General features: G+C 42.9%; 1 protein-coding gene across 10 annotated transcripts; it reads right to left on the bottom strand.

Annotated features, from left to right (window-relative positions):
- On the bottom strand, positions 1 to 27,778 carry NOD1 (nucleotide binding oligomerization domain containing 1). 10 transcript variants are annotated; one of them, XR_001989830.3, is made up of 13 exons: positions 27,663 to 27,778; positions 20,777 to 21,115; positions 18,752 to 18,926; positions 15,759 to 17,568; positions 13,652 to 13,735; positions 12,557 to 12,640; positions 10,938 to 11,021; positions 9,253 to 9,336; positions 7,113 to 7,196; positions 6,422 to 6,505; positions 4,303 to 4,386; positions 3,541 to 3,662; positions 1 to 2,897 (listed from the first exon to the last, which is right to left on the bottom strand). XR_001989830.3 is itself a non-coding variant. In XM_030229801.2 (13 exons), the coding sequence occupies exons 3-13, from the start codon at positions 20,990 to 20,992 to the stop codon at positions 2,825 to 2,827; spliced, it is 2,862 nt and encodes a 953-aa protein (XP_030085661.1). In that variant the 5' UTR covers positions 20,993 to 21,115; positions 24,491 to 24,583; positions 27,546 to 27,647; the 3' UTR covers positions 1 to 2,824. The 10 variants fall into 10 exon arrangements, 6 of the variants coding, with proteins under 6 accessions (XP_030085661.1, XP_009084409.1, XP_018765188.1 ...); XM_030229801.2 differs by lacking the exons at positions 3,541 to 3,662; positions 27,663 to 27,778 and adding exons at positions 24,491 to 24,583; positions 27,546 to 27,647; XM_009086161.4 differs by lacking the exon at positions 3,541 to 3,662.
- Between the last annotated feature and the right edge of the window lie 123 nt (positions 27,779 to 27,901).

Below are 27,901 nucleotides of genomic sequence, written 5' to 3'. Positions count from 1 at the left end.
TTGTTCTTTAAAAAGCTGTTTATTATCACAGTGGACAAGTGGAAAAACATGACACAGTGTACAGAGAAGGCTTCAGCAAATTACAAACAAGTCTGAAAAAAAGTTACAGTTATCTCTGAGTAAACAAGACTCTCCCTCCAAGCTCCAAGTTGCTCCAATGCCCCTTACAAACAAGCCAGGAAGATTAGGAAGAGCTTCAGCCAGAAATGCTATGCAGAATAAACAAGGGATGTCCTGCTGCTCCCAGAGCAGCAACCAGTTTGCCCAGCATGGCTCCCAGAGCTGTGATGTGCCCTATGATGCAGACCCCCTGCTCTGGGTGAGCTGGGAGCAGGATGCTATGAAACCCCTTGGTTTTATTAAACCCAGAGTGAGCTGTGCTCAGACCTTCAGCCTAGTCCAAACAAATGTTTGCTGCCCAAAGTCACCTCTGGAGGGAGTGGCAGTGACTTGCTCTGTCTCTGGCACTGTAATCTTGTTCAGTGCCAAACTCGAGCTGGGCTTGATCCTGCCACCACTTATCCTGAGGCTGCATTTAGCTGCTGCAGCCCTGTAAATCCTGCTGTCCCCAAAAACACCCCCTGGATGCCCAGCTTGTAACAGCCAGATATGGAACAAGATTTGCAAGAGGGGCTGAGCTTCTCACTACAAACAATGCCAGTGGCTGCTCTAGCCCAAAAAAGGGGCATATGTGACTGCACTGGAAAGTTTGGGGGAAGCTGTTTTAGTCAATTAGTGAAACAAGGACAGGAACTGTCATTTTAAATGTACTTTCTACCTGGTAAATGAGCAAATAATTCTGTGATTAGTGCAAAGTAGGAGCACACTTCCTCAAACACAGGCAAATGACACCTCTGGTGAAGGCCTTGCACCAGTATCTTCTCCCTTCCATCAGAGTAGGCTGGCAAAACACACTTTGTCAAGGTGCACGAGTCTCTGATTTGTTAAAGTCACTGAGAAGTCTTTAAAGGCTTTGCTTTGGCAGATGTTTTGGCAATTGAAATCCAGCTCATCTGTAATTGTGTGCCCTTTTGCTTCAGTAAACAAATGGCTCAGGTGCACAAATCATTCAAGTTAGCTGAGTTCCCTCTGGCATGGTTGAAAAACCTCATCTGTCTCCCTGTGAAAAATGAGGCACAGAGGAAAAGCCTCTAAAAAATAACTAAGTTGGTTTTCTTCCCTTTTTTTCCTTTATAGCTGCAGGTTTTGTGAGAAGCCTGGTGAGTATTTGAAAATGTGTTAGGGAGCTGAAAGGAGTAGACAGAATTGAGGGCTGGGAAAGGTTTGCTACCACATAGGAAATGGACAAGCTCTGACCTACAAAGCAAGCACTTTCTTTGCTTCATGGGGCAGATTTGGGAGATGGGAAGGTGAGGGTTCATTGGTACGGCATTTTAACTGGAGATTCTTCTTCCAACCTACCAAGGTTTTGTGGGTTAGTCAGCAACTGGAGACTTGTTTCTCAAAGTTTGGGGCGGGGGGTGGGGGTGAGGAATGGTAACATGGGAGAAGGAAGGAAATGGCTCACACTTTTCCATTTTAGGTTTATAAACTCAAACTCTACCCCCTACACTGTGGGGTAGAGTTTGAGTTTATAAAGCTCCCACAAAAAAAATAATCAAATACCCTACTCCTTTGCTAACTGATTTCTTTTAAAGCCTCTAAAGTTACACTCCCTAAACAATAATCATTTGGGGGAGGATAATGTTTTCTTGCTGGTCCTTGTTATTACTACTGCCCCTTGCCTTGCTCTGTCCACTGATTCAAGCATAGACTAAAAGCTTTCCAGGCCAATCTCAATCCTCCTGTGTGCTTTCCTGTTGCTGGGAGAAGGGATTTCTACTTGACGCAGTTGATTTTCAATCGTCCTTTCTCCCCACTGATGCTGGGCAACGTGACATTGGTGTAGTGCCACCAGCACGGAGCCTAGGCCAGGAGCCAAGGCAATGAACAGCCTGCTAATTAATTGTTCACAATTCTCTCCAGACCCCCTCCCCAGAACAAACACCGTGGAAACAGGAGGCAGCCGTTTCTATGCAGCCCTCTGGAAATTTGAAGCAGAAGTGGTTTACTGCCCACGTTATGGCTTTACAGTGATGGCAGTAAGGGCTTCTGGTTGCATGAAAGAAAATAGATTGGCTTTGATATGGGAAAAAAAGATTACTGAAAGTAATCTGAGCCTGATGCATCCATTCCTACCCATCTAAAAAATCCCAACAACAAAAAAAAGCAGCGTCTATGATGCTGCCTGTAGTCAGTGGAGAAAGAGGGACCTAATTTCTAGGCAGGAAGAAGGAATTAATGTTCAAAACACACATACCAAGCAACTACTATAGATACCGTTTCTGGTAAAGCTGTGTATATATTAATTTTCAGTTCTGAGGCAGGTAATACTCAGAGCTGGTGGAGTTTGTGCATCTTGAACCCTTTCTTGTTTATGCATATTTGTGTGTCTTTATTTATGTTTATAAATAAGTTAACAGATTATTTACATCTCCGTACAGAATAGATCTAAACTCAGTTATCAAAATGCATACACCTGCCAGTGGATTTAGTCTGTTAACACTTTGCATTTCCTCTTCAAAGCATGAAAAAAACCATTAATTATTTACCCAGGCAACTTCCCACTCACCAAAAGGATTAAAAATAACAGGCAGGGTAAGGGATGGAGCTGAGGGAGCGCAGTGTGTTCACAAAAAGGCAGCTTATTGTGTATCTCTCTCCTGCCACGAGCACTATAGATTGATGCCTTTATAAACTCTGCAGTCCAAGTGTAGGAGTAGCCTTTGTTAGCACCAGCTTGGCAAAATGGGAAAGTCCTCATTCAAAAGCAAATGATCCGCTCTTCATTTTCAAAAGCTTTGGCCTCTTCTTGGCTTATCAGGTTCCCATTCAAGCTGGAGAAGTACAACAAAAGGGATGTGAGTGAAAGTAAGGTAGTGACCGTTTCCCATCATCTATGTGCACCATCTTTGGTGCAGAGGTTTGAAATATCATGTGGGCTGCATGCTTCTCAAGTGGGAATGGGTGTTAGGCTGGATCCAGCACTGCTGTTCCCACTGCACATCCAAGGAACAAGGCTTCTCCCTCAGAAATAAAACCTGAACACACACCTAAGCTCCAGTAACTGAACTTGGCATCGGAAACCCAGCTGTTTGCATTTCAGCAAGCAGCACAGAGTGGACAAAGGTTCTCACTGTGCAGTGGGCTCGTTTAAACATATTTAAAGTCTCCAGAGCATTTTGTGTCTTCCATGACAACATGGGAAGAAAATTCTGTAAAGTACTCAGGCATTATTAATGTGAAATGATGGATAGCAAAATTTTCAATTCTGGCTACGTAAAGATAATCTACATTGATACTTACACCCCTGGAAATGAGCAGCCTGGCTAAGTGCTGCTCTCAGAAATGTTGAAATCCATTAAACCATGCAGATTTATGAAATTACTTGGGTTAATGAATGCCTCTGAACATTCAGGCCAGAATCAAAAGACAGATTTCAGTCTGAAGATTCAGAATGATCTGAGGGGTAATTGATACCTCTTCTGTAGACGAAAGCTGACAGTGGCTTTTGGAAAAAGTACCTCTTCCACATCTCCAGGGAACACACTAGTCAGACAGTGAGTCATTGTCTTTCTAAGCAAGAATTCAGTGTCCTTTCACTAAAACAAATACATATATTTAAAAATAAATTTCATGTTCAATAATAAAGCAGCAGTGCTAAAACCAGCTCAGTTCTATTGACTCCTGAGCTCCCTGAGGTGAGGGAAAGAATGTGGTATTTGGCTTTCTGCCTTAAATGTACATGTGTGACTGTGTGATGCCCACATAATCTACAACAAACAAATCCTACAAAAAGTTAATCTTCTTGTAGCTTAGCACTTTCAGTATGTTTGGAGCACTGCCCAAAAACATCCAAGCACAAATTCTGTGAACCAGACTAGTAATGCTGATTAAAGGTAACCATCTCCTGCTTATTTGGCATTTAGGTCCTGAAAAGCATGGACATGTTCAGAAGTTTAAAAATAAAAACAACAAGCAAAGCTGGGTCTATAAATTCAGGCCCTGATTCTGCAAATCAGTGGTACAGACAGATGTGAACCAAGAAAACCGCCTGACATTCATAACACACAAGGAAATGTTTCAATGGCTGTGGCTTTTTACCTGTCTGAAATCCACAGCTGGAACTACAACCCCTGCCTCACATAAACTTGTTCTGAATTTTTTAGGCTGGGAAGAAGTAAGGCCAGTAGGGTTTTAAAGGAAGTTTACAAAGTGACCCTTTGAGAAAGGGACCTTTACCAGATTTCTTGAATAGTTGTGTTCTCCTTGAGAGCTTCGCTGAGGCACTTCACCCCTTTGGCTGTAATTTGATTCTGGATAAGCCTAAAAAAAAAGCATTTCATGTCAGTCTAACATGCAAACTAATTTGCAGCACATGTACAACCTATGCTCAGGTGTACATACAGGAGCAGAGCTGTCTGCCACAAGAAAATGATGGTGATTTTATCTGAGAGAATGGTACACAGTATTGGTCAAATGGCCCACATGCACTTTCAGAAACAGAGCTCAGAGTAGTCATATTTTCCTTTTAATCTTGCATGTGGTTCCATTCTGGAGATACTGAGCAATTTTAATTACACAGCTGACAAATTTCTGCTGTGTTCAGTAGTGGTATGGGATTGTGGTATTTAGACTGAGACAGACAAACCTCTCAGCTCTGCTTTCTTACTAAGTAGACTGTGAGACATTTTTAAGTGATGTACAGAAAATTCTGAGTACAGACCCTGTGTAGGCCTAGTGTTTTAGCAGTTATGATCTAGAAGCTGCCAAATCCTCCAGTCTTGTTTATCAAACCAACAAGATCTTTATTAAATGAAACACTGATTCTGACTCTGGTATGAGCAGGTGCAAGTCCCAGTGAAGGCAACTTACCAGCTATAAATTATGTCTCATCTGAGCTTAGGGAAGGAAAAAAACCATACATAAGATCCTCAAGCAGTGAAACTGATGAATCAGTAGGTAACTCTTATTTACCACTGTAGACCATCCCACTAGCTAAAGATGAACAGAGGCCACTCATCTGCATGAGTATAAAAATACTCATCAGCCTAGCTTAATTCAGTACTCACCTTTCAGTCTACCATGGTGAGCCCCATAGCTGTACCATTCCATGTGAGTGGTTGCATGAATCCCTCAGGATTCAGGACGAGGCTGAAAACTGGAGTGTATTGAACAATCTCTGAGGGAAGGAGGGAAGGAGGCATTCCCATTAAAGGAGTTTCTGCACTTGGACTCAAAATGCAAAGGGATTCAGTAGAATCTTCCAGCTACTGGAAAAAAACTCAGCCTTAAGTTCAACTATTTATATAGGTCACCACCTTTTGGAGGTATCCACTGGTGCAATCAACAAAGCAGGATATCAATTTGTCCACTGGCAGACACCTTTGGACAACACTGAGCCATAACAAAGACATTTATCTGGATTACTATGCCTGCTTTGGCTGGGGTAAGTTTTATTATTAATTCAACCCAAACTGCTCAGTGAATTATATCTGCAGCTGTGCACAAAGAAATCAAGCACTTCCCCCACTGTCTTTTCATTTTCAGGGTGATGGGCACCACAGCTTCTGCTGCTTTCAAAAGAGGCTATGAGTACTTGGCACCCATATGAAGCCAGCATGCTTCCTGAGGGGCTGGAACTAGAATTAATACAGGGAGTGTGCTAGAGTGTGGTCAGCCAAGTCTTTGTAAAGTATACAAAGGGACTCCATGTCTGATGTTCCCTTGATCACTTGAGATGAATGGATGGCTATTTTTTTTACAGCTCACATCTGCCCAACGCCATCCATTGGCAACCTCTGGATCAGAAAAGCCAATACTGCGTTTTCTTAGAAGTGTAAGAAGTCTTACTGTGATTGCTAGAAATAATCCCTGGTTTCCTGGGGATTGATGCCTTGGAGATGGGTGTCTTGCATCAGTGTATTGCTAGCCCGAAAAGAAAGCATCAGGCAAATGTGACATGTATCTACGTGTCTGTCACCTAGATTCTTGGTTGAAGAGGTACTTTCATAGCATGATAATAAACAGAAAGAATTTTAATAACCTTATTCTATTCTAGCTGTCTGCTTGGGGTTTTGGGTTTTTGTTTTTTTTGAAACTTTTGATTTTGAGGCCAGAGAGATGAAATCAATCATTAGTTTGAAAGTTACCAGAAACGGCTTGAACTTTTCCCTGTATGGAAGCAGGTTCCAAATGCTAGACAGCAACTTTGTTAACTTCCCGTTAGAACTGTCCACAAGCAGTCAGCTGCATCCAGACCAGGCACAGAAGCTGTTACTGTGACCTACATAGACTTGGAAGGTGAAGCTTTAATGTAGTGACTGCCTAAGAGCCTGTGCCACTGTGGAATGTAACTCACCATAAATGCACCAGTTTCTTGTTGACCTTCAGCATCTCTGCAAAACTCATTGCTGCCTCATCATCCAGCTCGTTTTTAGTCAACCTAAGTGGGAGAGAAAATGTTCACTTAGGCTGTTGACATTATTTTTCAGCCCCCTGTTTTTGAAGCTTGTCTGTGACTTAGCTTTAGGCAGCCAAAGGGGGATGTGCTGTTCCTGCCCTGAGCAATATATAAAGGCTGGATACAAAGAGATATTGAAGAGAAGCCCTGGAGGTAAAAGAGACAAGAGTATCAGATCTTTATTTCTCTGAACAATGTTCTTGTGATACTTTCTCATGATGCTTTAGTGTCTAAAAGGTGAATGAGGTGTGGTGGGAAAAGGTACAGGCAACACTGAAGAGGTGCAAAAACTGAGGACAAAGAACTTGACTTCAGATGATGGGAAGGAGAGAAGATGGGGAAATCAAGAGTGAGGCATGACACTGGTCACTGGAATGTATCCCAAAGGACACGTGCTGCTGATCCATTACTCATGCCCACATACTTCCAAAGGGATCTCTTATAGCTTGCTGATAGGGAAAGCATAGGGGATGAGGGCAGGGAGAGAAGGAGGAGGGAAAGTAGGAAGGGCGATGGGATTGGAGGACGTAAATCAGCATTTTGCTCTGGAAAAGGAAGCAGAGGAGAAAGAGACCACACTGTCAATTACCAGAATATCCTCACGGAGTTGTTGTGCTGCATGGCTTCAGCAATACTTTTGCCTCCCTCTGTCGTGATGCCATTGAATGCAAGACTGTGAAGCAAAGATACAAATGTCTAAGAAGCAGCACCACTTGGCTCTCCCACTGCCAAATACAAGGGAATATCCTGGATGATCTGCTTCCCAGATGTACAGCTCAGCATTTGTGAATTTTAAAGACTCACATACTTCACAAACCACTGAGCCTTTACAACTTTTACAAGTGAGAGCAGTTCACAGTCTGCAGCCTGAATGCAGGTCTATCAAACAGTCCACGAGGTTTGCTGTCAGTGAGTTGTGCTCTTGGGACTGGCAGCAGAGTTGCACTCAGTAATTTTGAGAACTGAGGCTCTTAACAAGGACAAAGAGTTGTGCATAGCAGTACACAGGTTTTTACATGTGTTTGTCATCCCTGTAGGAACGGCACTTTGTCCTTTAAGTCCTTCAGGCATCCAAATACTTCATTCTTCTTCCAAGTACAACACCTTCTGTTGTGTATGGAGAGATGAGCTTGTAAATGTTTTCCATTCCAAACCACAAACACTTCTTAGTCTGCCCTTCATTCTTTGAATAGACATTCGCAAAATCATCCAGTCAAAATTAGGTTCTGGGCTTTAGGAGTTCAAAAAGCATCTCCCCCCTTAAAATAATGTAAGGCCTCAAAAAATGTAGAAAGGGGAACCAAGTGGAGCAATATCACAAGTATGTATTGGCATGAGTCCCTCCTAGCTTCAGCTTAAACTGGATATTCTCAGTCCAACATGCCTGGGCATAAAAATGGCAAATAAAGTAAACTGATGTAGTAGGGATTATCTTCCCTTGGTCTTCACATAAAGCTACCACAGGTGCTTACCATGAATTCTTATCATGGAGCAAGATTACCAGTGGAGATAAGAAATGAAGTCAAGAGCAAGTACACTGCAGAGCAGGGGATTCACCTTGCACAAGTGCCAGCAAACCCAAGCTTGAGACAGCACAGTTACTCCTCTTTATTTCTGCAAACACATTCACTAGCATATTTGCTCTCATCTGAGAATCCCTGAGCTCTGATTCAAGTTCAAAATGTTTTCTCTCAAGTCTGATGCGTCTGGATGTATTGTGCAATTATGGGAAGATGGCTATTTCAGATGGCTTTTAAGTTTAAATATATCTAGGTCACTGCACCTGTTCAGCTTTTAATTTTTAAGCTTGACTACCCACTTGCAGAAAAGAGGACAAGGCACCAGCTCTGAAATCCCTAGATCTGAAATGGCAGCAATAAACTCTCCAGAGATCCCCAAACTCCCAGAGTATTTCTGAAGAAACTAGTGCCATGTGCCACCTTGTGGGGAAACTAAGGAGCCTTGCCTGCTCCCTCACCGTGGAGGCCATTGGAACTGGGAGACAAATAGAAAGGGTCACCATGAACCCAGTGCTCCAGCTGTGTGGAGGGACTCCAAAACATCTTTAAATCTTTAAATCCCCAGCCAGCATTTGAAAGCTGAGCAGGGAATGGGCTGTTTAACATGCTGGTTTCTGCTGTGCTTCCAACCTCACCTGTATTATGCCTTCCAGAAGGCTGGTTTGTGATCCATCCCTGAACTCCAGTGAGGATAACATATCACTAGCACTGAATGTGTGGTGGTGTAGCTCCACTGGAGCACAGGATAAGCCCCAAAGTAAGAATGTGCCAGCCCCTCATATTATGGCCTACAAAGTACTTTGGTAAGAGCTGCTGCACTTTCTCAATAGAAACTGTTAATACTGAGCTCACTGGGAACCCGATTGGGTGACAGCTGGTGCCTCCTCCTGCTAATGCTCCCAGATCAAAATGGCACCTACTGACCATGTGCCTTCACAAATGCCACAACTCTGTGTAGCATGAGGGGAGGAGGTGCACACAGAGGAAAGGATGCCAGTCATGTGGTATTTTTAACGTGCCTAAAGGCTGCACAGGGCTTTTTGACAGAGTCTGGCCTCTCGCTTGCACCAGGGACCTCTTGGCTGCACAGCAGAGGCTGCAATACCAGATGGCATTCCAAGGCAACTCTTGGTGGGAAGAGTCATTGCTTCAAAGCAGGATGGGAAAGCCAGCACTGCACCGAGCTGCTTGGCTCTTCTAGTGTTTTACCTCACGTTTGTTAACCTGGGGTGGTCCCTCAGGGCCTCTGCAAATGCCTTTGCTCCTTCGTCTCCAACTTGATTACCCCACATCCTAGTGAAGAGAGGAGAACATGAGGTATCAGTTGTGCTGCCCTACTGACTCTTGGCAATGCATTCTCCCTACTTCTCTCCCCTCCCCTCCTTCCTGGTTTCTTCACAGTCTTTCAGGCTTGTGAGGAACCTGGCAGGTGCCCTCCCCAGTGAGGCAGGTATGTTCCACTGCCTGCTCGTGGCACCAGTAACCTCTGCTGACTCACCTGCACCCTCAGGCCACAGCACAGAGACAGCCTGCTGCAGCAGGAATGCTTTAGGGATCACCTTGCTGCACACTGGTAAGAAATAGTATTTCCAATGGCAAAGCAATCCTTGATTACACAAAGGGTTATCTTGTGAGAGAAGGTAACGTGGTACAAGCTGGAGAGATTTGATCAGAAACTAGGAGTACCTGGTCAAATCCTTTCTATGCAGAGTAACCACTTAGAAAATTCACCCTGTATTATGAGGTTTGAAAACACCTCTGCTGAAGTCCATGTTGTTGGGTTTTTTACAGGGATCCTGGCTTGATGACTCAGAGCCACACTCAGCTTATGGGTAACTAGTTGGCAGCTCATTTAAAATCAATTGAGCTCTGTGGTATCTAAACATATGAACTTCCAGTAAGTTCCCCAGAATTTCCTTGTCCTCCAGAGCCAGTTTGCTATTTCAACATTTCTGTCCAAGCTATCCTAAGTCCATTTGGAGTGATCATTTCCTCCACAGGAGAAAACAGGAGTCCACTGAAATTACAGCAAGTACAGCACAGCAGACCCAGCTGTATGGAAGTGTGCAGTTTGCTCACTGTATTTGTGAAATGTTGAAGAACAACAAAGTTAAAGACCAAAAATCTGATTGTACAAATCTGATTTCCATGTTTCACGTCTACTGTGATTTTCACAATGGCCAAGCAGAGGTTTTAATTCCATGTATTCAAGCACTAAATTTTAAGAGATGTGTTCTCCTGTAAAGTGAAAAGAGAAACTGGGATTTGCCAGAAGAGGGGAAAAATAAATAAATCAAACCTAGCACCTTTCCTGAGAAACAGGGCAGGAACTAAAGGTTTGGAGTACATGCAGACCTTTCTCCAATAACAGCACTTTGCAGTTAGGGACAGCCTAAGGGAAAAGGACAATGTGAATACCCTTTTATTCTTCCAGCTCACAATTTGATCAGCATGTGATGCAGAAGGTTTGACAGGTGTAACAATGACACTCAATAACTAGATGGAGTGCCAATTGTTATAAAACCACACAGACTTGAAAATAACCAAGTATCTCTAAAGAAGTTGTGCTGCCATAAAGAAAGTGGCTAGCTCCATATACTGTCCTCTTGTTTGTTTGCTTCTCCTTTAAGATTCTGTCAGAACAGTGAAAAATTAAAACACAGATGCCAAAACCCAAACCAAACATTGTGTGAACTGAAGAACAACTGTTCATCTTTCCTCTTCCATGGAAAATGTGGCTATGCCTCTACACTCATTTGTTCTAATGCTGTTGTTGAGGAGGGAAGGAATAGAAGGAGGAGAGAAGGTAAGCATGAAAACAAGGAATCCTAAGGGATTTACAGGTGCCTGGCCAAGATCAAGCCCTAACTTCTATTCTTCAGCACTGAACTTACCCAATTTCAAACATTGTCTTGCTCTTCTGGATGGCCTGGGCAAGGCACTTCCCTCCTTCGCTCGTTATTTTGTTTGCTCCTATTCTGCACAAAGTACAGAAATTGATGAGGTGCATCACTTACAACTGTGCAGCTATCAGAACACCAGTTCAGAAAGCCACACAAGTACTTAAGGCTAATTAATTAACTCTGCAGGTTACCTGCAGTTATCAAAGATTAACCCAGAGTGAAAAAATACTGCAGGCACTTGACTTCTGACTAAAAGACATAATTTCATGTTGTCTTTTGCATATTTTGCATGTCAGCCCTCCAAATCAGAAGTACTGCAGTAGTCTTGGGTTTGGTGCTCAGTATGTTAGAAATGAGCTTTAGGAACTGATCCTCAGGGCAAGGACCCCAGCTTTGTTTTTAATAGAATTCATACTGTCAGCAATTGCTATAGAGCTCATGAATTACATGCAGCATGCTTCATGATGCCACAGGGAACAGAATATTTCTTGACTGTGTGTTTCCAGAGGAGACTGCAGCTGATAGGCACAGACTGCAATAATTTCAAGTCTTTCTCTTGTAAGCACAGGCAGTGGCATAGGTCAGTGCAGCAGTCATTCTCTGGCTGGCATTTAACACAAGGCCTCTTCTATTTTTGGCCTATGTGGATATCAAATGGCTGGAGTTCAAGGGAGAGATAATTGCATATAGATTGATTTAAAGAACAGACCAAACCCCCAACCTTCCCCCCCAGCCCCCAGGCCACTATATTTACATAAAACTGTCTTGTTTGGCTGACTTTGGGCACATGAATGTGCACTCTATCTCAAAATAACCTCTAGGGTTACTATGTAGCCTGAATGCAACCATCTTTCAACAGGCTTTTTTTGTGAAAGCTACATTAAATAAGCAAAGCACTGAAAAAACTAAGTGCTCCTGGGTTTCAAAATTCTGCAAAAATTTCAAGTAGGATGGATATGGCCAGAGCGGGGTTTCAGACCAAGTCAGTGGTAGAACAAGGACTAGAACCCAAAAGTCCCTGGCTGCCTGCTCCTACATTCCCTCCAAAAGCTGACATTGCTGCAGTTACCTCTGGTTTCTGCTATGGTCACAATTAAACCATTGGTTAATGATCTACCTTTTTGTCCAACAAACGTGCATGGCCAGACACTCTTATCTGGGAAGTTCCAGGAATTAAAGGGAACAACTCACCAAGTGAATTTGGGGAATTCCAGAGTTGAGGTATGACACCAGCACAGCCTGACCCCAGTGGCCCATAAAAGGTCAGGAACTAAAACTCTTGGTACTAAATCCAAGGGAATTTGCCTGCTGGAAGCAGCAGCAAGGTTCATGCACAGCTTAAGCCTCGTTCATGTGCTCAGATTGGATTTAGGTAAAGAACAGGTCTCATGCACTCCTTTAACTCACTACTGTATTCCAGAAAAGACTATGAATTTACGAGTTTCACCTGCGCCATCCACTGCTAGACTGCTGCAACACAAATATACAATTGAAGCCTAAATTATATTTTATTTCAAATACAATTTTTGTCTTTCTCCCACTCTTCTTCCCCTTTCAAGTTGCTTAATCTTAATTAGGATAGTGTAGAAAGGAAAAAAAATCCAACATACTTAACATATTCCAGGCTTGAACACTCTTCAATTAATTTTGCAACATATTTGGCTCCAACATCAGTGATTTGGTTGTTGTATAAGCTTAAAGAAAAATCACATTGGTAAAAATAGGTTATTACTGCTGTTAAATATTTACAACATGAATGTTTTATGATGCACACACAGCATCTATCTTTTCTGTGAGGCTTTGTACATATTCACAGTTGCTTGTATTTCTATTTTGATATATAATTCATATTGTGATGGGCTAGATATAAAATATAAGGAGACCAGACTGCAAATCATGAATATTTATATAATTTTTAAAATAAATGGTCTCCACAAGCAAACAAAGTTTCTCTTTATTCCTGTGCTAGTACAGAAATAATATTGCCAGAAGATAAGTCAAAAGACAAAACACCATAATGTACTTTTGGTCTCTTAAAAGTCACAAAATCCCCTTGCAAATATTACTGTAGAGCAGATACTTGAGCACTTGTACTTACATTAGGGCACCAGAGGAAAAAAGCTATTCTTGGTATTCATGTTCACCTTTCAAAAAGTCATTTTTATGTATCTACTTAACCAAGAGCAGGAAGTCAGAGCTAACATGCCTTCCAGCTTCAACTTCATTAAGAACTAATTTAGCTCTTGAAAGAAATTGGTATCATGAACATGACACTTGAAACTGCATCTTCCTGACTGCAGTCTCTACCAAGCTGCATCTGCTTTGCATGGTTGAAATAAATCAGTTTACAGTGGAGAAAACAGCAGGCTCTACCTACACATGCTCTCTTGCTTGCAGTCTATCCCTTCCACAGCAGAAGGTATAAAAATTAGCATGCTCACACAGTTCAGTAACCTGACAGAGGTCCACACTGTGCCACAGAAGGGTTTGATGCCAGCAGGAGGCTGTGAGGGAGTGTGAGGGGAGAGGAAGCTGTGGTCCTTGTCACAGAATCATTTCTGACACAAAAAGCTGCTTTGCTTAAACTGGAGTTTCCCCCCCACCTCTGCTGAGTCAGTACTGACAGCATTAGAGTTTTATTTTCTAGTATCACTGCTGATACTAGAAAATAAAACTCTATGTTTTGCTCCCAGCTTGGTACATACCCCAAGAAAGACACAATTTGGTACTTGGAGAGTTCTTCATACAAGATCCTTACACCATGATCTGTGACCTGATTTACACTGAGCCTGGAAAGAAGGGAATGAAAAGTCTGAATCAATATATACAAGAAATGTTCATCACCTGTGAGTTAACAAAGGACTGGAGGCCTATGCATTTTCCTCTGATATTTTAACAGGTCCTTATGCCACATATTAAAAGCTGTTAAGGGAAATGTGAGCTCACATTCATGTGGCTCACTCCAAAACTGATAAAAATCAGAAAATCCCAGATCTCCTAGGTAATGCTCTGGAAGCTGTCCACAGAACTGAGAACAATACAATGTAGGAAGTCAGACTCCAGATAAACATCTCACCCCCCTTCTGTGCTTACTGTGATTCCAGGAAGAAAGTCTGCTTAACACCCTAGCAAAAGCAAGCTGTCCAAACTACCAGTGTTGCAATCTTCTCTCTGAGTACAGAGTGAAAGCCAGGCATCTTGAAAGTCACAGCACATTCAGGCTTCACCCAATAAAGTTTGTGAAAAGCCCTGGCCAGAAAACAGAACTGTGCTCCCATGGGTGTGCTAGATGTTTCTAATTTTATTGTCCCAGCCAGACACGAAGCAAATCAATGTCAGTCATTCACAGAATAAAAATGCTTTGTCTCGCAGTTGTTTGGGGTGGGGTTTTTGTTGTTGTTGTTTTGGGGGGTTTTTTTGTAACCTCTCAAGCTTTTTCACCTTATGGACAGGTTCAAGTGAAGCATTCCAATTGCCATGAATCACATTTTCTGGGTAAAGCTGTCCCTATGAAAACATTTTGACCACATTTAGTGTGCACACGAACTCAGTACCTGAGGATTTCCTGCTGAGAGTCCCTTATCACCAACAGCCTCCCTAGCCTTTGCTAGTTAGCAACCTGGTCCCTCTGGAATGCACCAGCCCACAGGAGAGATCAGCCAATTTCTACAGATCAGGACAGCCTGCTTCTTTGAAAGGGATAGAAAAGCTCTTGGAAACAATATTTCCTGACCTGCAGAAATTTCTCATTAGAAATAAAAGTTCCAACGTCTGAAGATCCATAAAGGGACCCTAAAAGGGCAGCCTAAAAGACTGTTTTGGTGCTGGGGATGGTGTTAGGATCACACTGTGTATGGCATGATCACATGATAGGCATGAAGAATGAAAGGCTGGCCTTTTCTTTGTATTGTCGCACATACTTATGCATTTTCCCCAGGAGTTTCCTTATTGCTTTCTCCTGGGAGGTCAGTCAATTTGCAAATAAGTGAGGAAAAAACCAAGAGTCACTGGCTTTGATTTATTCCTAGAGGAAAACAAGGCAAGGCACAGCCAAACAAGAGGAATAAATCCAATTGCTAAAAAAAAAATTCTCATGAGGCTGAAGGAGCTTTAAAAAAGAACCTGATTTTCTGCACCTAAGTCTTTGGACAAATAAGATATACCTACATGGTACAAGCTCAAAGGGCTGGAGGTGAAACAATCTGACCTGTGGTGTTAGAGGTGGAGTTCGTTCTCCCTGTTCACACCCAGCTATGTCCTCCCTTCACATCACCTCAGGGGAAACACCACATCTGAAAGCATCAACTACATTCTTTCATAGATGTAGTGACAGTTTTTGTCCTACCAATGCCAGACATTTTGACAGGATGCAAAAGCAAGAAATTCAGAGCTTCTGATCAAGAGTTATTGTGAATAGGAGAACCTACCTTATCACCAAGGGCAGAGTTGGCCTCAGGCAATCTTCAGATAATGGAGGATGCCCTTTTGTTTCCTTTTTCCCTTAAGCACCTTCTCTCATAAAAATCCTTTTCTGAGAGAAAACAATTTGAGATGGAGCTAACTAAACCCACAGGTTAAACAGTCTGTGCTTCTAAGGACTTCTTTCCACCCCTTCCATTTTCGTTTCCAAATTCACAGCTTATCTCTGCTCATGTGACTAAATGAACAAAGATTTCAGAAGACCTGAAACATTAATTTCCAGCAGCACCAATCCTCCTATTTCTCCACTTGCAAGATCAATTCCTTCAGCCTGCCGGTTTGTGAAATAAACAAAGAAAATGCAAGGACCTTCTTACATACAGAGACTCCTACCTGATCACTGCAAGCTTGCTGAAACAAGGTTGCAGCTGCTTTATTCCGTAGTCATTGATGTTGTTGTTGTCCAAATCCAGAGCCAGGTGCTTTTGGAAGTGGTGCAGAAGGAAGGAAATGGCGCTGCAGTCGGCAGAGCAGGCGTTGCAGTAGGCCAGCTTGATGTAGTTGGCGTGCATGCGGCGGGCTGCCATCCTCCCCACCTTCTCACTCTGCGTCTCGTACAGGCACCTCAGCATCCACACAAAGTTGGGCTGCATCTGCACCTGATTGTAGCTTTTCAGCCTGGACCGAGTGTAGCCTTTCAGGCGGGATTTCATGCTCTCCCCAAGGTATGTGATGAGTGTTTTTCTCTTCCTCTTAAGGACCGCAGGCGAAACTAAATGTCTGAAGAGCTTCTGCCTGGATCCAGAAAGCAGGCCACAAAGAAACATGTTGGTAAAATTACAGTGTTCTTTATTTTGGAAAGGATCCTCCCCTGCTAGTTGTTTCTTCAGCCAGGGGATACGAAGGCAAGTAGGCTGGGCAGTCTCCATGGAAGAACATTCATTGAAAAACTCAAGTAACTCCTTGGTACCCACCTTCTCCTCCATAACCAAAAACAAAGCTGTGAAAAAAGACTGAAGGGTTAAGTGCAAGAACTCATAAGTGGCCTGACTGTCACAGCCACTGTAACCTTTAACTGTCCTGAGAAAGCCCAATTGCAAATCATCTTCAGAGATGTTTGCCAATGAGACTTCCTCCTGCTCAAAGATAAAGGAAGAGTTCTCCATCCCTTTGTATGCCATTTTACCCAAAGCTAGAAGACTTTCCTTTCTTGATTTGAACACCTCTGCTTGGCTCCTGATATTGCTCTTCAGCAAATTTGTTTTCACAGATCGATTCAGGTGTACTTCAATCATGAGCAAAAATACATCTGTTAATGTAACAGAACTGTCTGGAAGCTCGTGGCCATCAAACCACTGGCTGGAGTGGAAGTGCTCAAAGCATTTAAAGATAATCCAGCAAAATAAAGGCACTGAACACAAACTGCAGAGATTTGGGTTAGCTTCCAGCTGGTTTGACACCAGTGCTCTTTGCTGCTCGTCTTTGAAAAACATAGCTGTGTATTCCTTCAAGTTGTTCCTGGAGAAACCGCGGAGCACCACTTTCTTCCTAATGATGTTTTTTTGGATCTCAGTTCCTGTCCTGGCGGTAAGAATTTTCTTGGACCCCTTAAGAAGCTTTCCTCTAAGAAGGCTTACGAGCAGTGCCAGGGGGTGGATGGGTTCATTGGGTGAGCATACTTCAGGTACACTGCTGAGATCAAAGCTGGAATAGATCTCATCAAAGCCATCAAAAGTGAATAGAACTGTATGAGGGAACTGCAAGATGTGATGGAACACTTCTGCAGGGTCCTGGTCTGGGTAGCAATTATATTTGAAGAGCAGGTCTTTCAAACATATGGCTTCATCTTCCTTGAAGCAGCTAAACATCCTACAACGAAAACGGAAGAAAAACTTGGCCCCTATGTTCAGTTCCTTCCTGGCCCAAAGGCTTTGTATCTTTTGCAGCAAGATGGATTTTCCAATTCCTGCATCACCGTAGACATAAACAGTCTCTCCATCTTCATTAATTAGCCCAACTGCATCATCAAAAAGGGCTTCTAACCGACCCACGTGACCAAGACTCTCATTGGTAAAACTGACCAGCTCCATAATGCTGTTGGAGTAGATTTCTTCAAGCAGCACCTCCTCCTTCTGAGCGTACAACATAAAAAACTTGGAGTCCCGTCCCAGTTCATGTCTGAGTTTCTGGCAATACCTGCTAACTGAAAAGACAACGAACCATTATTAAAGAGACTATTATTTAAAAACCTATGTATACAATGACCCACCTCTTTGGGAACTCAGAGGGGGTAATAAACAAAAGTAATTCTAATGTGGAAAGGGTTATTTGGCAGATTAATTCTATTTGTGCTGCCATCATCAACCACTTGGGAAATTCAGGTGCTAAAGAAAGGTCACATGTGAGCCACCACTTCCTGAAAGCCAGTACTGATGCTGCATTGGTTTAAGGAGCTGCTATCCTTCAGCTGAGACTCAAAGCCAAGTCCCTGAGCCTTTGTTAAAGGCTGCTTAACTCTCTGCAAAGGCTTGTTGGAGTTGTTGGTCACTGATTTTACTGTACTTATATTTTAACTCCAGTTCTACCAGGTAGGTGGTTATTCTTGCCTAACTTCTTTAGTCATTTATATTATTGCAAATAGAAGTCATGTATTTTAGAAACCTAGTACCAGGCACCGCAAAAGATTTTTTTTTCAGATGACAAAAAAGCCACAAGAGAATCTCATTATTGCACAACATTGGCCTGTGGTTTCCAACAGAAACTTAGCTTCAGATGGGGGCAAAGTAATTCTTATATTTATGTAGTATGGAAAAACCTCTCCAGAGGAAATAATTTCTGCAATACTTAAACTCTGATTTTTAGGGTTGCTAAAAATCATCACTTAGGATGACAACTTCAGAAAGTCTAGTCCTACCTCCTGCTGCAAATGGGATAATTTCTGACATCAGATGAAGTTACTTAGGGCTTTGTCTAGTTGGATCTTGAATACCGCCATGGAGACTGCACAGCCTCCCTGGGCAACCTGCCTCATTGCTTGACTGTTCTCATCATGAAATACTGGCTAGTCCATGGCCAAAACATCACAGTGTTGCTAATAAATTGTAGTAGAGGCCTAGAAGATACTACAGCTGGCACAAGATGGTTCTGCCATTGTGTTACATACCCAGAACCAAATGCAGAAAGAGCCTGAGTTTAACAAAACAGGATGTAATTTATCAACATCACCCTTGTGTTATATAGTGTGCCTTATAATTTGGCTGATTAATTTTGCCTTTTAATTTTCCCTAGCTGTGCTTGCCTAAACTCTTACTCTCCTATCACTTGGTTGGAGCCTCCCTACATAGCAGGGCAGTCCTAAGGGAAGGGATAGAGGTGCATGACCTTACCTGGATCTGTATTTACCACAGGTTTACTACAGATATTCTCTGAAGGCTCATAACCTATTTCATCCAGCCAAGGCTGAAGCTCATAGTAAGCATCAGTGACTTTCTGCAGGACATAGACGAAATATTCTGAAACTTCTTCTCCCTTGCTTTGAACCAAGTCTAGAATTTTGCGAACCTAAAGAAACACCACAGGAAAGATCAGTGATACACAGAATTTTATCACAGTAATACCTGTCAACTGCTTTAGGATCCTTTCTGGACTGGAGCAGGGGGCCAGAATCAAAACTGGTGCTTCAAAAAGGTGAAACTAAAATCCAGCTCAATTCAATTGGAACCACCATAAAACCCAGCTGCCATTTGTGTTTGAATGCTGTGAGAGAGTTGGTTCTGCAGGTTAAGGTCTAAACTTGTAGCTCAATCACACTAACCAGAAACAAAATGGATAAATACCACTCCTCAACAGGGAACCCAAAGGATTTCCTCAACTTGGCTAGACAGTGTATTTTAAACCCTGTGCTGTTTAAAATGAAAATAGAGGTGGTTTCTCAGTGCCCTAAACTTACCCTCTGTTTTGTAAATACTCCAGTCACATTTGGATTTACCTCAGGATCCAGGCAGGTCCAGAGCAGGATAGGCTGAATCCCTCCCTGGATCTTAATGCTGAGCCAAAACCCTACAACTTTTCCTTCCAACACAGCAACTCAATTCTCCAGGCTCCCTCTGCACAATGGCCCCTATGCCTGCAGTTATTACCAAAACTAATGGCTACCAGGCAGTGGCTGGAGCAGTTCAGCACAAAGTGTCACCTCCATGGGCAAGGCAGATCTCTGTGCACCAGTACAAGGCAGTCCTAGTAAAAAGCCCTCTGCAAGACAGAGCAGTCATCTGAAAGCACATTTTGAATGTCAGGATCCCCTTGCTAGAAATGAATGAAGAATACAGTTCTAAACCAGATAAAGGGTTTCTAGAGACTGTGGTCTCTTGTGAACTTATATCACGGTGATGTACATGCAGCACAGCAAACATGGAGCATTTTCTGACAATTTGTAGGCGCTAAAAAGCAGTTTTATGCCTTCCAGAGAAGCTCACACAGAGTCCACTTCACTTACACCACTGTGGCCTGCTCTCTGTCTCTGCTTAGACTCCTGATGCATGGCCTCCCCCTCAGCTTTGGTACAACAACCATGCATATTATGCCAAACAATAAGAAATTGAGATAATCATACAGTGTGCATTTATTCAGCTTTGACCCTACACACAGTGTGAGCACTGTGTTACCATTTCAACATGTCAGCAAGAATGATTATTTTATGAAAATCTGCATTGTTGGTGACGTCCAAGGTCTTTAAATTTTTTATGGTTTGCCTGCCCCTAACTGTGACAGGGGTCTGAAGCTGCCTGATTGGTTGGTCTGGAAAACAATCTTCTCAGCTGTTTCAAGCTACCATGCAAAGACCAACTGTGTAAACCATAATTTTCTTCTAATGAAAGGAAATAATTCTTGCTACTAATGTCCAAAGATTAATTAAAACCCCAAATATGCCAGGATACATAAATTTTCCACAGAAACATTTACAACGTACATAGGTCTTTAAAGAAAAAAGGTGTTCATACAGACAACAAACAATCATTAACTTCTAAAACAACATTTCATTTCTGTCTCTCCTAAAGCAGGGTGATCTATCCCACGGTATCCTAAGCAGATTTTCCTTGCTATACTCTAACAACCACGTGGCCACATCTTTATCAGAGGACAAAGCTGCAGCTGGGAGGGACAGAACAGCAATTATCACCCTGCTAAATTCTTAAAGCTGCCAACGGGCAAAACCAGCAGTGCCAGCCGAGCTGGAAAGGGATGTGCTGGAGACACTCATCCAGGAAGAACAGGTGGGAAATCTCCAAAACAACAAAGATTAGAACATGCACTAGATGTAAAATTGTCAGATGAACCCTTAAAATCTGGTGATAAACTAAGTAACCAAAGTAACCAAAAGCTTCACTGGCTAGGAAAAAAGAAAATTATACCTTATCTGCTTGAGTAGGAAACTGGACAACGATCTCTGCATCCTCAGTGGAGAAGTAGTCGTTCTTAATCAAGTTATCAATCAAGCACTGTGTGTTTCGGATCCTACTGACCAGAAGCTCTCGGTGAACCTTCAGCAAAGCAATGAAGGACTGAGGGCTTGCTCCTGGAGGACTTTTCACAGAAATGTCCACATTAGCACAAAGTTGGCCTTCCATAGTTGAGATACCAAGAAGCTGTTCCACCAAGCCTCATCTTTGAAAAACTGTCCATTTGTAGTGACAGGTCAGCTCGGATTTAACTTCAGGCAAACAAGAGATCTGTCCTTCGCATCACCGAGCCTGCAAAAAGTAATTGTACAGAACCTCAGTTTAAACCTTATTCTATGCACATACATCCTTCAGTTAGACATCACAGAATACTCCCAAACTTTGTGTAGTATCATGGCCAACTTCTTGATAATGTTTCTTCCTTAGGTACTTCCATTTATTTGTTCAGGTTTTGAAAAATAAAATGCCTACAACCAGCAGTCTGTCTCCTGTTACCAGTATTATACTCTAGCTTGCCTCAAACACCACCACTGGCATCTGCTTTATTAATTGCCTGTTCCTAATGCATAATTTAATATTTTCATTAGTTTTTCATGTTTGAGTAGACAAAGCAGGGCATCTGTCCAAACATAATCTGGACAAGGAAATAAACAGAATAAAATTATACTTCATAGCAATTAATTTTGTAGGAGGAATTAATTTATAGTAGCAATTCACTCTGCTTTTTCGTTGTTAACAACAAGGGACTGTAAGAAGTGCTGAAAATATAATACCTGCTCCTGAAAGCAAGGCCTTGTGAGCTCTGAGGCAGTTTTAGCTAAACTAGGAAAAAGAGTTTAGCTTCTAAGGACAAGGTTCACCAACACCAGGCAGGATGTTATTTTGAAACCACACTCTTTAGCATGAATGCTCTCTCCTTGTCTGCAAATATATACACAGTGTATGCCCTTGTTCTCCAAACCACATCTTGGGAGCTCTTTTTAGATGCCCATTTATTCCTATTTTTATCTGCAGGGCATAAAGCAAGAGGAATCAGGATCAGACTGCTCTCTATAGTATTACTAAAGCAGGGCTTCTTGTAATTTTAGTTAATGTGCCCACCATATAGTAGGCATGAAGTTATATTGTAGTTACAGTTCAACAGTAAGTTCATTTAGGTACTATTTAGGTACAAACTTGCACATATGATTTCCCATGCAGGAAGCTAATTTTTTGCCAAGATCACAACTGAATCACCTCCACACAGAAAGTGAGAATCTGCATGATCAACACAAATGACTGACAACGCCCAGTAACAGTTAAAACATACTGTTGGTTCAAGCAGGTCAAGAGATATCTGGAAGAATGTTCTTAGATTCTGATTATAGTCATATTAACAAAACCAAAAGACATTACCCTTCAACAATTCTGTAAATGTGCCAACTCTGCTGCTACAAAATTCTCACAATTGCCCAAGACACTTGCAGTGATGGCAAACTTTCTCAAATGCTCTCTAGCACTCCCCTGTCAAGCTATAACTAAGTTCTGCCAGCTCACAGATTATTCTAAGTGACCTGCTACTGGAACAATCTCACTTCTATGGGTTTTCTATATCAGAAGCTGCTGTCTGCATCAGTGAAGCTTCTCCTGCCTGATGCTGGAGAAAGACACAGTTTATGCTACTGCATTTTAGTGATAGTAACTATCTACACTCAAACCAGCAGGGCAAATCAGCTTAGCTCCGCAGATTTCCCAACAGGTCCCAGCTTACAGTTGCTGACCTGCATGGATGCAGATAACTGCATTAAGAGTTAGGCTCTCCAAGGTCTGAGACCTGGCAAATCCCCAGCACAACTGTTCTGGGTCACAGCCAACTCCAAAAAGGCAAAACTGTTTCCAACAAACGGAATGTAACCAAGTGATCTGATCTTCTTACCACACCAGTAAGTGACTACATCTACTCAGACAAATCAAGCTTTCATTACCCCATTCAGATGACCCACCCCAGGAAGTGGCTGATTTCTGAGTCACCCAGCTTTCCAGAAGCCACACTGGCACATCTCTTTGTTCAAGAAAGCTCATTCCGTGAATGAAGACCAAGCATGTTGAAAACATAATTTAGCCTTAAACTTTTGAAGGCTTTAGTTAAAGAGATAGCATCATCTTAAAACATGCAATTAAAATATTAACCCTATTTTTTCAAGATACTGCATCCACCCAACATTCCTTGCTTGCTTTGGTTATTCCAGGACCACATTATTCTAATGCATTTTCTTTCTTCCTAATTTGTAAGAAGAACTGAGATAAATATTCAGAAAATCATAAGAAAAAACATGCTTTCAAGTGCACAAAGCAAATAGAAGTATTTTCTTCACTATTTCAGTTCCATCTACAAAGAGCATAAGAAAAGAAAGAAGAAATACAGCAGCAGAACAGAACATGAAAAACATGGAACGACCAGAAGGTCTCAAAGATGTCTGTCCTGCATCTGACTACGTCCAAGTCAGTACAAACCATGGCTGCTACTGGAAGGGGTGTGCATACAAATGCTGCAGGACAGAGCACATTCCCATTCACACAGGGTGATCTGCAGGAGAAGGGAGAAACAAGAAACCAAGAAAAAAGGAATATACAGTGAGGCTAAACATCAGGGAGAAAAGGAGAAAGAGCAAAAATGCCAAGCAGGGAAGTCAGGACTGGCAATATGAATTCTGTGCATGATGACGTACTCAGTGATATTTTCAATGAAAATACTAAATTTATTGCAAAACCCCACACCATCCAGTACTGGAGTACTTAGTATTTTTCATCAGTCCTTTTTAGCAAGAATAAAATGGAAATTCCCACCATTCACAGACTAAGAAAATCCATACCAGATGAAGAGCTGAACACTTTAAATTATGCTGGAACAGAAAGATTCCTGCTACATGTATTCATAGCAAAGTATATCAACTGTATGAAGAAACTTGACATACATGATTCTGTTTCACTAGGGCTTTGTGTTGTTGGGGTTTTTTTTTGCTGTTGAGGTTTTTTTGATGGTGTTTTTAAAAACATGAGGCCAACATGAGGTCTCCAGCCCATCACCTCTCTTTCTGCAAAGAGTCCCAACTTCCATAGTGCTTCAATATGAGTTTTTCAGTGAGGGAACACAAGGTTGCTAAGTCTCTTGTGGGAAGGATCTGTCAGTTTCGCAATGCTAGGTTACACATCTGGTATGTTTAAAGGTAAATGCTTCTGCAGGTTATAAGTAGGCATTGAAATAGGCATTATACATAGGCTTCTAAGCAGGCATTCCTTACTAGAGTGCATACAGTGATCTTTGCCTTATCTTGGGCTCTCCTGATACTGGATTCAATTCCAGTGCCATCTGTGTGACTAATGTTGCATCAGTCACAGGGGATGTTGTTAGAAAAGACTGAGACACACATTAATGTGAGACACCTCAGTGTATTGCCTTCCATTTCTGAAAGGGAAAAAAAGTGAGTAAAATCATTTTTCTGAGAGACACCTTAAGGCTCTAACAAGTTACGGTCAAAACGGATCACCTGTTCTAACAGCAACAGCTTGTGAACACATCTATTTGGAGAAATGAGCAAGAAAAAAAGAAAGACTTGAAAGCTTGACAGAGTAGCTGAAACAGCAGAACACCTAAGAAGGAATGGAGACAGATAAGACAGATGATACCTGAATGAAGCAGGAGTCTGGTATAGGGAGACAACAGGAGAAAGACTCATGGGGAAAACCTTCCTATCTGGGAACAGAATGGACTTCTGGTTCCTAAGAGGAAAAATTTAAAAAACCCAATAAGTTACTGAAGAGGCTGCCAATGATATTGGAGAGGAAATGCAGTTAGCCATTTTGAGGACAGCAAAGTCCATCAGGTGAAGAAGGCAGGAAACAGACTAAAAGGAATTTAAAAGAACCCGAGAGCAGAACACCTACCCACCAGCTGTAGAAGTCAAGAAGAAAGGAAAGACAGGGTCTTGGCCAAATGAAATGCTGATGGGGATTGAAGCGATATGAGAAGCAACAGCAAGTGTGGCAATCAATGCCATCATAAACCTGTGCAACTGAGAATAAAAAGAGGAAGCAAGATGGGGATCAGGCCAGGAATAAGGAGGGAAATGAAACAGGGAAATGAAATTTGTCATAGTAAGAGGTACAGTAAAAGCATCGTACTTCCCGCAAGGTTTTGTACAATCCATGTCAATAAGCTGCAGTGAAGGCACTGGCACTTCTATCTCGTGTTTCCTCTGAGTTCCCTCTACTCTCAGCATTGTGCAAGCATATATACATTTCTACTTTCCCTGGCCCTGCCCTCCTCACATCCTCTTTTTACTAAGATCTCGCTCTTTCTTCTAACAAAACTGTGATGCCTGTTACCCTTCCAGGGCTGCAAGACCCCTGGCAGCAATGAATATGCTGGTTTATTGCAATGTGTTGAAAAGTTAATTGCAAAGTTTTGTCAAAGGTAAATGCTGTAGATAAAGGGGCTGAAGTATCTTACAGAACAGCTAAAAAACATTTCAACTTCTGGGTCAGCTAGGGAATTGAGTCCTTATTGAGCTGGCTGCTCCAGAGGAGACTGTGTAGAATGATGCAGTAAAGACAATACAAGGAGCAAATTAATTAACAACTGTCCCTTAAAGCAAATTTGAGACCAATCTAGAATATTTCTGGAGAGCTGAAAACAGTCAATTCTACTTCTTCTGCAATCTATTCTGACAAGAACTGTTCCTCTAAATTGCTGTGAAATAGTCCTCTGCTATTACCTAGTTACCTGCAGCCAGCAGCTGGATTATCTTCAGGATTTACACAGCACCTAGTAGCCAACTGTGGCAGGACAAGAGTGAAGCACACAAACCTGAGCACCAGCCCAGGGCTAGGGGAGTCCCCACTAGCACAGCCTTCTGTCCAAAGCATTCAAAAGACGATCACTTTTCCAGAGGTGGCTGTACGAAAACAATGCTCTGTTTCACATGAAATGGAGCCCTATGCCCTCTGCATCTCCAAGTCAGATTTGTTTCCTGAGAAAAGCTGTTTTACAGTGCCAGTTACTCACTACACAGTCATTACAGCAAGAGGAGAACTGGAAATTTTGGTCTGCTTGGTAATCTGGTCTCTGTCAGGCCAGCATAAATTCAACTTTTTGCTATCATTGGAGAGACAGAAAATAAGATTTTCTACATCTTATGTCATGCATGCAACAGCAGTCAGTCTTTGACTATAGTAAGTGAATAAAACACCTATTTCCACACAGCAGTTCTCACATATAAAAGAACTTCAGCAATTTTACTTAGTTCAAGAACAGTAAAAAACATGCAGAGATCAGAGGCAAATGGGCACATATGCTACACAAAAAGTCTGCATGTTTGATGAGAAGCAATGCAATGTATTCCCAAAGGTACTAAAAAATAGCCTTTTATTATTATAGCAAAAATGGTGCATTGGTAGGGCTTGTACAGACTCCCTGTGCAGATCTTAAATTATTCTGTTTGTGTGAATTAAAGCATACTCATCACGCCCCACTTCCCAATGTCTAACTACCATCACTGATGCTACACATGTCAATAAATGCCCAGGGAGCCATATGTTAACATCATGTTCCTGTAAATCCATTACAACTCGTGCTTTCGTTCTGTGGTCCCAGAGATCAGCATCTTTCAGTGGTTTTTCCTCCCCCCGCCCTCTGTCTCTTTTGACTGTATGAGAAGCTTTTGTAAGCATCCCTAGTTATTTGAAGAGCAACAGATATAAAAGACCACAGAAGAAATTACTTCTGCCTCCATCTGGTAAAATGACAAGCTTTTCTTTAAAAGGCACAGGCTTTAACAGAAATATTCAGATCCCTCACAGGTTTTGTTCCTACATATCTTAACAGATTCCTCTGTATAGAAATATAACTTTATATATAGTGTTTGAATGCATTAAGAAGTCCCTGTCAGGAAGACTTTATGTGGCTTCCTTGTAACTCCTTCCCGGTGGGAAAAGATCAATAAATAATAAGGAGCCACTACTAGAAAGCCAAGAAACTTTCTCCAACCAGAGAAATCTTGGGGAATTTTTTTTGTTAAGAGACAGAGGAGGAGGGGGCAATTTACTGTGGTCTATAACCATGGAACTTTTCTATTATCATTTACTATTTTCACATTCAACCAGCAGTCAATCCTACACGGAAAGCTGCAGCTGATGGAATCACGGAACTGATGGAATCACGGCCAAACCACGGGGCACCATCCTGCCCTGCGAATCATTCCCGCCTCTTTCTCTTCCAGCTTCTTTCGCGCGAGGTGGGCAAAGCACCCGGGCCTAAGCGAGTGCCGCGTGAGTCCGTGACATCCCTGGATTGCGATCTGCGCTGCGGCTCTCGGGGAAGCAAATGGCTCACAGCACCCCGCCACGGCCGCTCACGGGCAGCGAGGCGGCCGCCAGGGCGGGAGGGGAGCGGTGCATCCCTCCCACCTCCTCCGTCCCTGGGACCTCGCCGCCCGTCCTCAACAGCCCTCAGGAGCACCACATCCTCGCCAGCACCTGGAGCACCATTTACGCCGGGCAGCGCTGCTGTGTTTCGTACGAAGGCGCTGTCCCCACGCCGCGCAGCTGTGAGCGCTGCCGCGCGTCCCCGCTCCCACTCCCCGTCAGGCAGCGCCGGCCGCCGGGCGGGACGGACCCTCCTGAGGAAACACCAAGGAACCCCGAAGTTTCCACCTCAGGAGCGGCGCAGCCCTCCCCCTCCCACCTTGCAAGACGTTCACGCGGTACCACAGAAACTTTGCTTTACGGAAAGCAGACACTGGGACCGGCCAGCCCTCCCCGCGGCAGCCCGCCCGTGCCCCGGCCCTTCCCCGGCACTCACCGCGGCGGCGGAGGGACGGAGACCAGGGGAGGAGCCCACGGGCGCTTCCCTCACCCCCTCCCGCCCCGCACACGGACTCTCCTACCCAGCGGGAAGCGGCTCCTCCCCGCGCAGGAATGGCCCAAGGCTCCCCCGTCACCAGCACCGCATTGACTTCCGCACCCACCCCTCCTGCCCCGAGAGGTGCCCGGTCCCCCGGCAGCGACCATTTCCCTCGGTCGAGCTCACCCCGCGCAAAG

This window comes from Serinus canaria, chromosome 2 (genome assembly GCF_022539315.1).
Source record: "Serinus canaria isolate serCan28SL12 chromosome 2, serCan2020, whole genome shotgun sequence".
Taxonomy (NCBI): Eukaryota; Metazoa; Chordata; class Aves; order Passeriformes; family Fringillidae; genus Serinus; species Serinus canaria.
Note: the sequence above shows the minus strand (reverse complement) of the source record. Positions and strands in the feature narration are given on the sequence as shown.